We start from the raw sequence: 14403 nt of genomic DNA, 5'->3' as shown, positions 1-14403 counted from the left end.
TACCCCCAAACCTAGAAATGAACATTGTCCTCAATGTTTAAAAATTAGGAACAAGCAATGTCATAACAAGAAATGAAAGGTACTAAAGTAAGTAAATATAAAATCACAAAACACACAAGAATTAAAATACAAAAATAAAATAATTACAAAATAAAAATTACAAAACAAACAAACAAATAAAAAAGAAACGAAACAGTAAAACACTCGAAACAAAAAGTCCTAAACAAACAATCTTACGCAAACCAAAACCCAAACGATTGAAAGCCCAACCCAAAAGAAGATTAACTCACTTTGAAACCTAAACAACGGTGAAAACCCAACCCACAATGAAATCCGAAGCCCACACGTTTTTTTATTATTATTTTTTTATTTTTTTATTTTTAAGATGACACGTGAATTGGGAGTGCAAAGACGGGATTTTTGAAAAGAGAGAATGTGGTCCCTGATGTCTCGGCTCCTGTGAGGTCACGGGCAAAAGAGGTGAAGGACGTGTCGGCGCGCAGAGGCCGCTTTCACATCCCCCAAGCCAGAATTATTGGCCTCTTGGGTGAAGCGGAACGACTTTTTCACTTTGAAGGTTGTGAAAGGTGAAAATGCAATTAAGGGGAGGTTGGGAAATGGGTGCGGCGATATGTAGAGATAAGCCGTAAGGGCCGCACATAACCCAGAACCGCAGCGGCTAAGGTTTAGCAGACTAAGTCTATAAGAAGGAAAAAGAAGAAAGGGTGACAAACACAAACTCAAACACACAAAAGAGAAAAGAAAGAAAGAAGAAAAGAAAGTGAGAAATCAAATGGCCTCTTCCTACCCATTTTCGTTGGATCTCAACCTAGCTCCACCGACTCAGACACGGGGCCAAGCAGCGGCACCAGTATGGATGCCCTACTTTGCTTCCGCACGGGGGCCTGTGACAGTAACTGACTCAATACTCCTGGACAACGATGTTGCCATTGGAGTGGCTAGAAATTTAGTGACTCCTAAAGATATACGTGTCCTGGGGACAAGGGATGACAACCGGGTCGTGAGCGATGCCCTGGCACTGAGCGTGCAGAGTACGGCAACAGTCGCAAGTTTGGGTCATCGCCTACTTGCGAAGTCCCATGAGGTAGAGGTGCTAAAGGGTCAGTTGGCGGCAGAGCGAAGTATGGTTGAAGAGTGTCAGAGTGCTATAAAAAGCTTGAAAAGGGAGAGGGCAAGGATAGTGGAGGTGAATCGACACCAGCTAGAAGTATTGCGGGACGAGAATAAAAACCTATCAAAGATGGTAGAGTTGTATTCTCGCGACATGCGAAAGCAGCTGGAGGACCTAGACCGACCGAGTAAACGCAAGTAAGCAGATCGCGAGAGTAATTACGCTCAAGCTAAGATTGCGATCTTTGGGAGCTCAAGTGGTGAGCCCCAAGAGGCTGTGCGTGAAGCCCCGGAAGAGGATAGCCAGAGGGCCAAACTCAAAGCTCCAATGGTCGAGACACCGAGCACTGTGAAGAAATGATTTCTACTGCTAATTGTTGTTTTTATTTTATTTTGGTTGTTTTTATTTTTGGTTATTTTGTTTCGGAAATAAAATAGTAAAGTTGCAGAAGGAAAAAGAAAACGGAAAAGAAAGCGCATCTCCCAAACTTAAATCAAACGAAGACGACAAACGGAAAAGAAAGCACAATTCCCTAACTAAAATAAAATAAAGATGATAGCCGAAAGGAAAAAGCAGAAACACAAAGCTCTAGAAAATGAAAGTAACGGGCAAAAATATAAAACACCAGAAAACACGGAAAAAAGAAAAGTAAAGTGAAAGTTAATGTGCTCCCCCTTGAAGCAATTAGGTCGAGCATGCTCGGGAAATCCGAAATGGTGTTGGCTCTCTCTCATCAGCATATGTCTATTTAAACCACACCTCTGCAAGTGGATGATACCCAGCATTTCTTCCTGCAAACTCAAGGAAAAACATCAAAAAATTCAGAAGCAAAACAAATGGCATCCTCATGCACTCACCTTGATGATCTCAACCTTGAGCTCTCACTTGCACCATGATCGGTGCATATTTACATATCATTTTGTACCCTTCTAGCTTATGATTTGGTTATGTTTTTGAGTTAAACTTGTGCTTTTAATCTTTTTTGTGTTTATCTTTCAGTTCATTGAGCTTTAGGTAATAATCAGGGCTTTGGATAGTAAATGATGCAATCCATGCATGTTAGGGCCTAATTTGGATGAATGGATGAAGAGCTTAAAGACAAACTCAATTTTGGCTACAGTCCCCTGCCAGCCCAGTTTCGTAGGTCATATTGCAAGCTTTGTTTCAGCAAACTACATAGCTCGGATGAGGCCACATTCTTCATGAAAGTTGTTCCAATGGGTGTGTAATATAACATATCCAAAATTCAGCCCCATTGGATAAATATGGAGTCTGTTACCTAGCAATTTTTTTTGGCCTTAACTTCCTCCTCCGACCTTGGATTGGCCCAAATGATATATGGCTGGAAAGAAGACATTCTGAACTTCAAGTTTGAGTGCTTAAAGTCTTAATTTGCTTAAGGGAAGCCCAATTCGTAAGCCCTTGAAGTTGCTGGTCATGCTGACCTCAGGATGAGCTATTATTTCTGGTTGGAAGCTTGGTCATGGTGACATGAAGATGAGCTAGGGCTGCTGGTGGGATTTATTAGTGAAGTGCATCAACCATTTCAGATTTTATAATGGAAGTGTTGTATGCATTAGTGAAGTGCATCAACCATTTCTGATTTTATAAAACAAGTGTTGTATGCATTAGCCATACTTAATTCAGATTTTCAGCTTCCTTAGGCCTATATATAGTGAGGTTTCCCAAGCTTGTAAACACACCCCAAGGGGGGGAGCTCTCAAACACTTCTCTAGAGCTCCCTTCCCTTCTCTCCCTCAAATTCTCTTAGTTTTGCTTTCTAGTTCTCAATTCTAGCTTTCTTTAATGTTTTCTTAGTTGTAATTTATTTTTCTTGTAATGTACATTCTTTCTTAAGTATTCAAGTTTAATTAGTTTCCAAGTTTCAATTATGGTTTTTGTTCTTATTCATTATGCTTATAAGTTAATATGCTAGTTTGAATGATTGATCACCATTTAGGCTTGCATGTTAGCTATCTTGGTTTGAATTAAGAGTATACACCATGCTTTAATTCGAATTGAACTATGAATAGGAAGAGTATGTATGGACATTCGACAACAGGGATTAGATACATGCTTGGTTGTTTAAAATGTTCTTCTATGCTTAATGGGTTCCTAATGCTTAATTTTAGGTTAGACAACAAATGATCAAATTAGGGAATTAGGAACACAAGGTTATGACCACACACCATGGCTTAATCATACTTTAGCTAGAATCAATCCATTAATCTAATTGAACTTGGAAACTTATTTGATTGAGTTATTTCTTCCTTGTTTTATTTATTTCCTTTCTTTTTCATTTCTGTTTTGTGTAGGGAAAATGAATTGGATCATTCAATCACCAATCCTCGTGGGATCGACCTCGCACTTACATATGCTATACTACCAAACGGCTCGTGCACTTGCGAGTATCACAAGTTGAGGATGCAGCTTAATCCATTTTGGTGCAGCTGAAATCTACACAACACACCACCGAATGCCCAGACAAGGGCTCCTCCAACTCCTGTCTTCCCAAACTCCACATATCATCACGGCACGGCCTCAAACTTTGCCGAGGCAATACCGAACTTTGCTGAGGCAATGCCGAACAGAGCAGTGCGGTTGGGTGGCATGATTGGCAGTATACTCACACCGGCAGATCATCTGCATGTGGCACGTAGGTCTGACAAGATGGCAGTGGATGAGTCCCACTCTTTATCTGTGCTCCATGCGGTCTCGGCTACCAATTTGGGCATGCGATTACTGGCGAGGATGCGGGAGTGCACAGCGCTGAACGAGGAAGTGGCTTCCTTGAAGGCTATGGTGGCAGATTTGCAGAAGCGGCTCTACTGTGCCAATCAGCATGTGGAAGCACTGCAGAGAAAGAATGAGGACCATGTAGAGCTGCTACAGATTCTACAAGTGCGACAAAATAGAGGCAAGCCATGATGATGATGAAGATGAAGATAAAGAAGATGAAGAAGAAGAAGAAGAAGTTTTTTTATTTTTATTTTTATTTTTTTTATTTTTTTGTTTGTTTTTAATGCAGAGTTTGAAATAAAAATGTGTTTTAACACTCAGAAATAAACTAACTAACCATACCACGTAAATAAATAAATAAACTAACTTAACAAAACAAAAACAAAAACAAAGCAGAAAAGAAAACAAAGAAAACACAAATAAAAAAAACTTAATTTGAAAACACACGAATATACAAGCAACTCACGGATGACCAGTTAAGGGCCTCAGAAAACACAGCCAGGGGATCCGGGAAGGTTGGAGGGGTCACAATGGTCCCGCTTAAAACCCAAACTTCTTAGACACCGAAGGTGTCGCCTAAAGAACTCCTAGACACTGTATTGACGAAGGTGCTCACTGGGGTTACCAAAAGTTAGCTTATATGAAAAATCTTTTCTTTTTTAAATTTTTAAGATAAAAAAAACAAAAATAAATTAAGATAAAATGAAACAACAAACCATAAATGAAAATGAACTAAGTACTCTAAACAAACTCAAACAAACGAAATAAATTGTTGTACTAAAAGAAACAAACCAAGAAACCAAAGAAAAACACAAACAGCACTTTCTATCACCTATTATCACCATTACGGAAATAAACAGAAATCAAAGAAGAGAAAGGATTGAAATGCTTCCCCTTGAAGCGATTAGGTCGAGCATGGATGCACTTGGAGGGCGCGACTTCTCCCATTGCTCCACACTTCCCATTTTTATGATTGAAGTTGCCATCTCTCTCCATTTTTATTAAGCTATCATAAATTGCTAAAACAAACACACAGACTTGAAATGGAATTAAAAGGATTAGGAAATAAAAACTAAAATAAAAAGGAAAATCAACACCATCCAATTCCATGCTTCAAAGCAACAAGCACCAATGGGTTGTGTAAGCTGGGACTTAAACCCAGTTCTCTTGCTTGTTGGGCAATTGTCCTTTTCTGTTGGACTACAAACACAACTTGTCCATTAACGTCATTAACTTTAAAACAAGAAATTGTGCAGTTAAGAAAAAAAATAAAATAAAGTAGGAAAGGCAAATAGAATCAAACAATGTTACCGATCCCCGGCAACGGCGCCAAAAACTTGTTGCGTCGATTCAGCTGCACCAAAATGGATTCAGCTGCATCCTCAACTTGTGATACTCGCAAGTGCACGAGCCGTTTGGTAGTATAGCATATGTAAGTGCGAGGTCGATCCCACGAGAATTGGTGATTGAATAATCCAATTCAGTTTTCCTACACAAAACAGAAGAACAAGAAAGAAAATAAATAAAACAAGAAAGAAAGAAAAGAAAATAACTCAAGTAGATAAGTTCCCAAGTTCAATTAGATTAACGGATTGATTCTAGCTAAAGTATGATTAAGCCATGGTGTTTGGTCATAACCTTGTGTTCCTAATTCCCTAATTTGATCATTTGTTGTCTAACCTAAAACTAAGCATTAGGAACCCATTAAGCATAGAAGAACAATTTAAACAACCAAGCATGTATCTAATCCCTGTTGTCGAATGTCCATACATACTCTTCTTATTCATAGTTCAATTCGAATTAAAGCATGGTGTCTACTCTTAATTCAAACCAAGATAGCTAACATGCAAGCCTAAATGGTGATCAATCATTCAAACTAGCCTATTAACTTATAAGCATAATGAATAAGAACAAAAACCATAATTAAAACTTGGAAACTAATTAAACTTGAATACTTAAGAAAGAATGTACATTACAAATAAAAGTAAAGTGAAACTAAGAAAAACTTGAAGGAAAATTAAGTAAACTCATTTTACTACAACAATTGACAACTTGAAAGGAAACTAAGAGAATTTGAGGGAGAGAAGGGAAGGGAGCTCTAGAGAAGTGTTTGAGAGCTCCCCCCCTTGGGGTGTGTTTTGAAGCTTGAAGGCTTCTCTATTTATAGGGCTAAGAGGGAGGAACATCATGATGGATTCCCACACCATCCTTCATCTTTTGCTGCTGCACCTCAAGCATCTTCACATGGGTTCAAAGGTGATCAGTTGTGGCTGCCTTTGCTGCCAACCCATGTGGTTGCCTTTTGGTTGCTGAAAAACGAGTTTTCTGAACCAGTCTTGGTGTAGGAAGGCCAGAGGTTTCAAAACGTATCCAATGGGGCTCAAATTTGGATATGTTATACTAGACACCCATTGGAACAACTTCTATGAAGAAAGTATTCCTATCGGAGCAGTAGAAGTGTGCGTTTTGGGCCTTGCAAGTTGGCAGCCGAACAGAGACTGGAATTGACTTCATTTCATTTCTTTGCTTTACATGCATGCACATGCTTTCTCTATAATAACTCCAGCATGTACCAACTTGCTCCTTTAGAATTTCATAGCTGGAATGCCTCCCCACTTCACTCATTATGTTGGATCCAAAGTCAGTTGCAGCATGGGTGAGGCACATGGCTTAAAGGAGGAGACAAGGCTCAAAGCTGGCAGCTGCAAATCCTCCTGAGCATGGTTCAGTGTTGGACGGGTTAAGGACTCCACATATGTTCAATTGGGCTGAATATTGGATATGTTATACTAGACACCCAATTGAACAACTTCTATGAAGAATGTCTCCTCATCCGAGTTGTGCAGATTGCTGACATGAGACCTGCAAGGTGACTTACGAAACTGGACTGACAAGAAGTGTGGCCCAACTTTGGTTTTGTCTTTAAGCTCTTGCTCATATGCCAATCAGCCCTTAACATGCATGGATTGCATCAAATGTTATCTCTTGCTATCTTAACCTACAAAACACACAAATAGAGGTAAGTGACTCAAAATAAAGAGAAACTAAGCAAAATCACTAAGTAAAGAAGGCATGCAAGTGTATGAAATTATGGACTTATCAAAACAGAAAATGGATTAAAAGCACAAGTTTAACTCAATAACATAACCAAATCATAAGCTAGAAGGGTACAAAATGATATACAATTATGAACCGATCAACAACCCGAGAATAATTCAGCTCGAATTGGGCCGAATGCCAAGTTATACAACTCTTCACTGTAAGTGGGGGAATTATCTGATTTCAACTTATTCACCTAATATTATACAAAAACATTCACATGTTAGTTTGAGAAAATTAAATACTACAATATATATGTCAATTACAAAACACTTATAACTTACATATTCCAAAAACCATTTTGGAAACAATTCACGGTGTTTCTTGGAATACAAATGCGATGGATGTTCTCGCTTCATCATCTCTTCATGCTCATCTAAATATGCCATTATCTCATCACAATTGTTCAATACGAACCAATGCGCTACCTCCATGTCATTTCTGGAAAACGACTCTCCTCATACAGGATCTCCAAAGGGTCGTGCACTTTGGGCAAAAATAGAAAGTTGATCATTTCTCACACCTCCGTCATTATTGCGCTGAGATCGATTGAAAGCCGTGTCCACGTCTTTTAAATACATTCCACAAAAAGTAAGTGCCTCATATTGAACCCAAGCCTCTACAATTGATCCTTCGGGCTTCACTCTGTTGCGTACGCTTTTTTTCAGCTCTCCGAGAAGCCTGCCAAATTAAAATGAAAAGATGCAAATTAGCAAGTAGCAAGCATGTGATAAAGAAGCAACAACAGAAATGATGACAATTATATACCTTTCTATTGGATACATCCAGCGATAGTTGACGGGACCAGCAAGCAATGCCTCTTCTGGCAAGTCAACCATCACGTGAATCATGCTTGTGAAGAAAGCTGGAGGGAATATCATCTCAAACTTGCATAGGACTTGGACAATGTCATGGCTCAACTGATCAATGTCTGTCTTTCGCAACGTTTTTGCCTTCAGTTGGGAAAAAAATCTGGACAACAATATGATTTGCTTGACTACATCTTCCGGCAATAGGTGTCGAATCCCCACAGGAAGTAGGCGTTGCATAAACACATGGCAGTCATGGCTCTTGAGTCCAGTAAATTTACCCCCGTCAACATTCACGCAATGTGCGATATTAGAAGCATATCCATCAGGAAACTTTACAGACGATGCAAACTGTAGAAACTCTTTTCTGTCATTCGGTTTCATGGATAAAAATGCAAGATCTCTTATAGCTTTATCACTGCCCCTTTTCAGCCATAAACCCCTTCGTATGCCCATTCTTTCCAAATCAAGACGAGCTTTTATCGTGTCCTTTGTCTTCTCCTTGATATCTAGAATCGTTCCCATCAATGTGTCAAACACATTTTTCTCAACATGCATAACGTCGAGATTGTGCCTCAATTTTAGTTTCGACCAATATGGAAGCTCAAAAAACATAGACTTGTGCGTCCAGTTCATATGTGTAGCAGGTCTGGTCCGAGTAACTGTTTTCCCAAACGGAGCAAAATCCAAACGGTTAAGCTGTTCCAAGATCTGATCACCGGACGATTCTCTAGGTCTTGCGCGACGCTCTTTGTTCCCGTCGAACTCTTTATCCTTTTCCCACCACTCGTGGTCCCATGGCAACCATCTTCGATGCCCAAGGTAACACACTTTTCCAGCGTGCCAACCAGAAGTTACATCTTCCTTGCATACAGGGCATGCCATATAACCCTTTGTGCTCCACCTCGACACCATTGCATATGCGGGAAAATTATTCACAGTCCACATAACTGCCGCCCACAAAGTGAACATCTTCCCAGTGGATTTATCGTACGTACGCACACCGTTTGTCCATAAATCCTTGAGCTCATCAACCAACGGCCTTAAGTGCACATCGATTGACCTGCCAGGATCCTCAGTTATCAAAACAGTCATCATCATGTACTCTTTTTTCATGCATTTCCAAGGCGGCAAATTATATGGGAATACGAAAATCGGCCAAGTGCTGTGGTGTTGGTTTAGAACCCCGTACGGATTGAATCCGTCAGTGGCAAGTCCCAACCTAACATTTCGGGGATCAGCAGCAAACTCGGGGAACGTTCGATCGAACTCTTTCCATGCCTCCCCATCTGCAGGATGCCGCATGACATCGTCGTCTACCCGTTTTTCCTTATGTCATCTCATGTCTGTGGCAGTATGCGTCGACATATACAATCGCTGCAATCTTGGCTTCAGGGGCAAATAACATATGACTTTTTGTGGAACCGTAGTCATTCTATTCTGAGACGTCTGTTTGAAAACCTCGACTCATTGCATATAGGGCATGTATCCAATGTTTCATACTCTTTGTAGAATAACATGCAATTATTTTTGCAAGCGTGGATTTTTTCATAACCCAATCCAAGACCACTCAACATCTTCTGTGCCTGTCTGCGGTCTTTCGGCAAACAATTGTCCGTCGGAAGCATTCTCTTGAAAACACCCAAAAAGTAAACGAAACACAGGTTCGACATACGATACTTTATTTTTCCGTGCATTAGCTCCACAATCGCCGTCAGAACGAAAAAGCTCTCGCACCCCGAATATAACTCTTGGTTGGCATTTCTTAACAGTTCTTCATACTGTTCGAACTCTGCACTATCCATTGGTGTAGGCACGTCATCTTCCCCTTCCTGATTGCTGCTGGTTGATGCAAATGGAAAAGCATCATGTATAATATCCATGACTTGTTCATTAGGATCCACAATAGGTTCAACATTGTCCACTCTTGTGGCTCTTGAAGACGAACCAATGTCTAATTGTTCCCCGTGATGGTTCCACCTGCTGTATGTCTCAATCATTCCATTCCTTACTAAATGAAATTGAACATTTTCAATTGTATCCCACAACATGTTGTTACACTTCCTACAAGGACATCTGATTCTAGTTGCACCCGGGTTGTGTGACTGTGCAAAGTGAATAAATTCCTCGATTCCATCCAAGTATTCGTCTGCGCACCTGTTAGGATTCTGTATCCACCTTCTGCTCATAATTCCTGGAACCACAATCACAATACAACAATTATGTTGTATTCTTAGAAAATCATAACGTCACCTTATGCCTCCGGTAAGGGCCCTATCCCATTCGGAAATGCATAGTCATGCCACGTAATTTACAGCTACATGAGATTAGATTTCGACGTGGATGAATTTCGGCAGCATCTCGGTACAGTTCTTGAGGTGTACCATAGATATCAAATACATACGTACCACCCGAAGAACGTACCGAGATGACACCGAAATCTCCACAATCGAAACCTAATCATGTAGCTGTAAACTACGTGACACGACTATACATTTCCAAACTGTCCAAAATATGGGACAATTCAAGAATTAATTGGACCGTAGTCGTGGTTTACCCACCCATGCGCGGTCCAACTAACCTCGAACGGGAACTAAGCTTTACAACAAAAAATGTACGAAGTTAATTTCAATTAACTTCGTACATTACCGTGCATAATTTAACAACATAATACAAATATAATTTCACAAAAACAATATACAAAGAAATTAAATTGATATTTTAAATAAATATAAAACAAATAAAATACCTTCTTCAATATGTCCTGAACTAATTTGCAGCTGAGAAAATAGAGAGAACGGAGAGAGAGAGGGGCAGAAGCAGAGGCAAAACTGATTTTTCAGTTTGCCTCTGCAATGGCTGAAATGAATCTGTTAAAGAAGACGACTTTGCGCGACGAAGGCTTAATTCATCGCGCAAAAGAAAAATTCCGTCGCGCAAATTCCACTTCAGCGACGCGCAAAGATGTGCCGACATCACATCTTTGTGCGACGAACACATTTTTTCGTCACAACGGACAAAATCGACTTGCGCGGCGCGCAAAGACGTGCCGACATCACACCTTTGCGCGACGAACAAAGCGTTTCGTCGCAAGAGAATGTTAGTCGCACAAACGCGAATTTCCGTCGCGCAAAAGCCCAGTTTGACACGCACGCAGCCACGATAGCCACCTTGCGCGACTAATACACCATTTCGTCGCGCAAACTTGTGGCGCGAAACATCTGGAACACTGTTTGTTTTCCCGCTATTTATTTTGCGCGACGATGATTGTTTACGTCGCGCAAACACATTTCGCCCGACGAATATATTGTCGCGCAAGTTTTGCCTCCAAATGCGATTTTCCCGGGTTTTTTTTCCGCATCTTTGCGCGACCATAAAACTGTTTGTCGCGCAAAGTGTACTTTGCGCGACAAATATATTAGTCGCGATCGTAAAAAATTATAAAATTATTATCCATGGATGTTTGTGCGACGTATTGATTTTTTCGTCGCGCTAAACATCATAGTGCGACGAATATGTCTTCGTCGCGCAAATCTTTGTCGCGCAAACTAAAAAATGTAGTAGTGATTCCAATTTATTTTGGTCAAGTCATGTCTTTGTTGATAGAAAAAAATAAAATAAAAAATTCATGTCTCGTTTGATGTAGTTTAGGTCATTACTACATGAGATTTATATATCCAATATTTGTTTTGTGATTTTTTTTTGTTAAACCCTAGATCAATTAAAAAAGTACATACAAAGCCATCTCGATTAGCAATACAATGGATATGGGTAAAGCTTCTCCAGTGACTAGAGTCAACTCTAAGGCTGAAATGATCTGGAATAAATTGCAAAGAACTTGTATAAAAATTGTTATCTACAGTCTAAATTGTCCTAGATCAAGTCTACTACACGAATTAATCTTTGTTCAGAATGAAAACTGATCCCAAACCAAAATTGATCCCAAAAGTGTGGAAGGCAATTAATGCCCATTACTAGGGCAAATTGCCCTACTCATGAGGTAGTTATACGAGTGATCTCTACCGAAAGACGACATGCGTTCAATTCCCAGGGCGCTTCAACCTAGTTTTCTTCCAAACTCTCTTTAGCAATGATTAACTTGATTGTCAATCTGATGGTCTTTAGAGGGCACCACACTAGTGTACCCTTGCCTTCGTTAGATTTCTCATGATTTGGTTTATTTTGTATTTGAATTGCATGTTTATTTATTGCTTTTTATTTTTTTTATTTTTTATAACTAGTTTATATCTTATGTATTAGAAGCATTTTGAGGGGTATAGCTTATTATGTCCTCCGAACTAGGTGTATTATTTTTTATTATGAATGAAAAACACTTGTGCCATCGAGTTTATTTGTAAGGTAAATCCAGCCCAGTTCATTTTGAAATCCTGAATCTGTCCATGAATATTCCATAAGACTCTTTGATTTGTTTCGGGACGATATTAAGTTGGCTTCTTATTGTTCAAAAAACGATATTACTTGCTTGGTGTGGTTGTTGTTTGGGATTCTGCCTCCTCTTTACCCCCCAAAAAAGAAAAAAAAAAAAAGAAGATATTACTTTGCACAAGCAGCTCGTGATGGATATAGGTTCTTCTGTCTGTGGCACTACAGGGTTTGACATACATGCATTAAATGCCAATATGTAGATACATTGTCGGCTGCAATGAGGGAGCACCTTAATGGCATCACTGTCAGAACATTGATGGATACAATGAGAGAGAGAGAGAGAGAGCGAGCTCAAATCTACTAAATAGTGAGGGAGCAAACATGGGTTAGGCCAGCGCCAAGGCAGTATGGCCTTCTTCTTACATCCGAGTTTGAATTTTCTTCCCGTACATTAGAATAGTTTAGAATATCGCTCTTGTAAAAGAAAAAAACTTGAAAGAAAAGGGTCCGAAAAAACAAGAAACTCGTGATATACAAATAAACTCTCCCCTACAACTTTTCTTCTTCCCATCTAAACTACAAATCCTGAATCTAACTAAACAAAAATAGGATCAAGAAAATTCCAGTCTCAAAGTAAGTTAATTAACTTCCATATAAAGCCTAGAAATTAATTAATCCCCACATAATTAATTAAGAGGAAAACCAGAGAGGCCAGTGCGTTGGTGGATGAAGTACTATTCATCAATTAGAGGGTACATGGTAGTACTTTCCTCTACAGGTGCACCTGTAGACAATTGGGCAAGACTCTGAAACGGAGCACTTGAAGCTCACCATCACTCTTTTGCATGGAAAGCATGGTCCACAAGCATGTGAACAGTCCGGCAAGCTCGACCCAAATGGGTATAGCTCCATGTTCTCTTCTTTCTTTGCTCCTTCCTATATATATATATGAACAAAAAAAAACCAAACAGATTAAACAACCATATATTAAGGCCATTTTTTTTCTTTGCAAAAAGACTTCAGTTCAGCTTAAATGACTTGGTGTCTTAAAAACATTTATAAGGACATTTTATCGAAACCATGTCCTTTTAACATTTAGTTACCGTGACAAGTTGTCCCTCCAATAAATTGAAGACTAGATGATTATTTGATACACTCTTGTAATAATGAAATTAACAAAAATATTGTGAGAAACAAACCTCAAGGTGCATTCGAACGTTGACTCTGTTACCGGTAACAACTTCTGCTTGAAGGTTTACTGAAATGCCAAGGAAGAAAAATGAAAGTGATAATATTTAAAATAATGAATTATTATATATTGTGTAACTTATGAATGAGATAATGATATAGAACATAGAGTGATGAGACATACAAGGGAGGTGAGGCCTCACACCTAGGCTTCTGCCCATCACAATTAACATGAAGAAAATCCCAAGCAGGAAACTTGTGTGGGCTCCAAGAGACAAGTACTTCTTCATCATAGTTTTGTAATTTGTTCTTGCAAAGACTACTCAAATTTTAGGAATTTGATGAAAAGAGATTTCATCAAAATGGAAGGTGAGAAAATCTCAAGAAGCTGTGAAAAGGGTTGGTGTGTTTGAAGGGGGATTTAGAGATGAGGGATGGATGGGAGCAAATAATAATATATGGGGAGAATATAAAACGGAAAGGAGGGAATGGATTTAAATGTAGCAGGAGGTACATCTGTGGCACATCACATGATCCACGGCTAGCTTTTTAAGTATCACATGTTTTGTCAAGTTGTCCAATTTTAACATAAAGTCTTGAAATAGTTTGTAATGAATGATATTTCAAAAGTACACAATTTGAAAAACCTGTACTGTGCATAACCTTCAAATTTGACCTAGCAGATTTGTCAGGAGTCAGGATACACGGATGTATCAATTAACTTCTTTTGATAGGCTACTATACCTCTTTTGGTTCGCGGGCCATGATAAAATTGAGACTAAGTCTGGGCATATCACGTAGTCTCACTCATGAAGAAGAAGAAGAAGCAAAAAAACTTGTATGAAACGGGAATAATATTGTTTTGTTATCTCATTCATGCCCTAAAAATATATTGTGCCACTTCAAACATAGAATTATCATTTGATCTAGTGGATATAATTACCATTTGTTCACATGACATGTTTACTAATCCGTAATCGGATTATAAAGAATTGAATTGAGGAGGAGTTAGATTGAGGAGAATTAGATTTCAGATTCCTATTGAAGTTA

General features: G+C 39.2%; 1 protein-coding gene across 1 annotated transcript; it reads right to left on the bottom strand.

Moving 5' to 3' along the window:
- Window positions 1-12498: 12498 nt before the first annotated feature.
- On the bottom strand, window positions 12499-13797 carry LOC110744313 (protein EPIDERMAL PATTERNING FACTOR 1-like). The gene is made up of 3 exons (XM_021944289.2): window positions 13538-13797; window positions 13365-13423; window positions 12499-13101 (listed from the first exon to the last, which is right to left on the bottom strand). Exons 1-3 carry the CDS (start codon window positions 13644-13646, stop codon window positions 12907-12909), a joined length of 363 nt encoding a protein of 120 aa, XP_021799981.1. The 5' UTR covers window positions 13647-13797; the 3' UTR covers window positions 12499-12906.
- Window positions 13798-14403: the final 606 nt, after the last annotated feature.

This window comes from Prunus avium, chromosome 8 (genome assembly GCF_965620075.1).
Source record: "Prunus avium chromosome 8, drPruAviu1.hap1.1, whole genome shotgun sequence".
Lineage (NCBI taxonomy): Eukaryota > Viridiplantae > Streptophyta > Magnoliopsida > Rosales > Rosaceae > Prunus > Prunus avium.
This window is presented reverse-complemented; position numbering and strand designations above follow the sequence as displayed.

What these genes read in the sequence shown, in the direction of transcription:
- LOC110744313 (XM_021944289.2), bottom strand. Translation starts at nt 13,646, where the DNA reads ATGATGAAGAAGTACTTGTCTCTTGGAGCCCACACAAGTTTCCTGCTT. An exon ending in TGTGAGGCCTCACCTCCCTT is followed by an intron (nt 13,424 to 13,537) that starts GTATGTCTCATC and finishes TTGGCATTTCAG; the next exon opens with TAAACCTTCAAGCAGAAGTT. An exon ending in ACGTTCGAATGCACCTTGAG is followed by an intron (nt 13,102 to 13,364) that starts GTTTGTTTCTCA and finishes ATATATATATAG; the next exon opens with GAAGGAGCAAAGAAAGAAGA.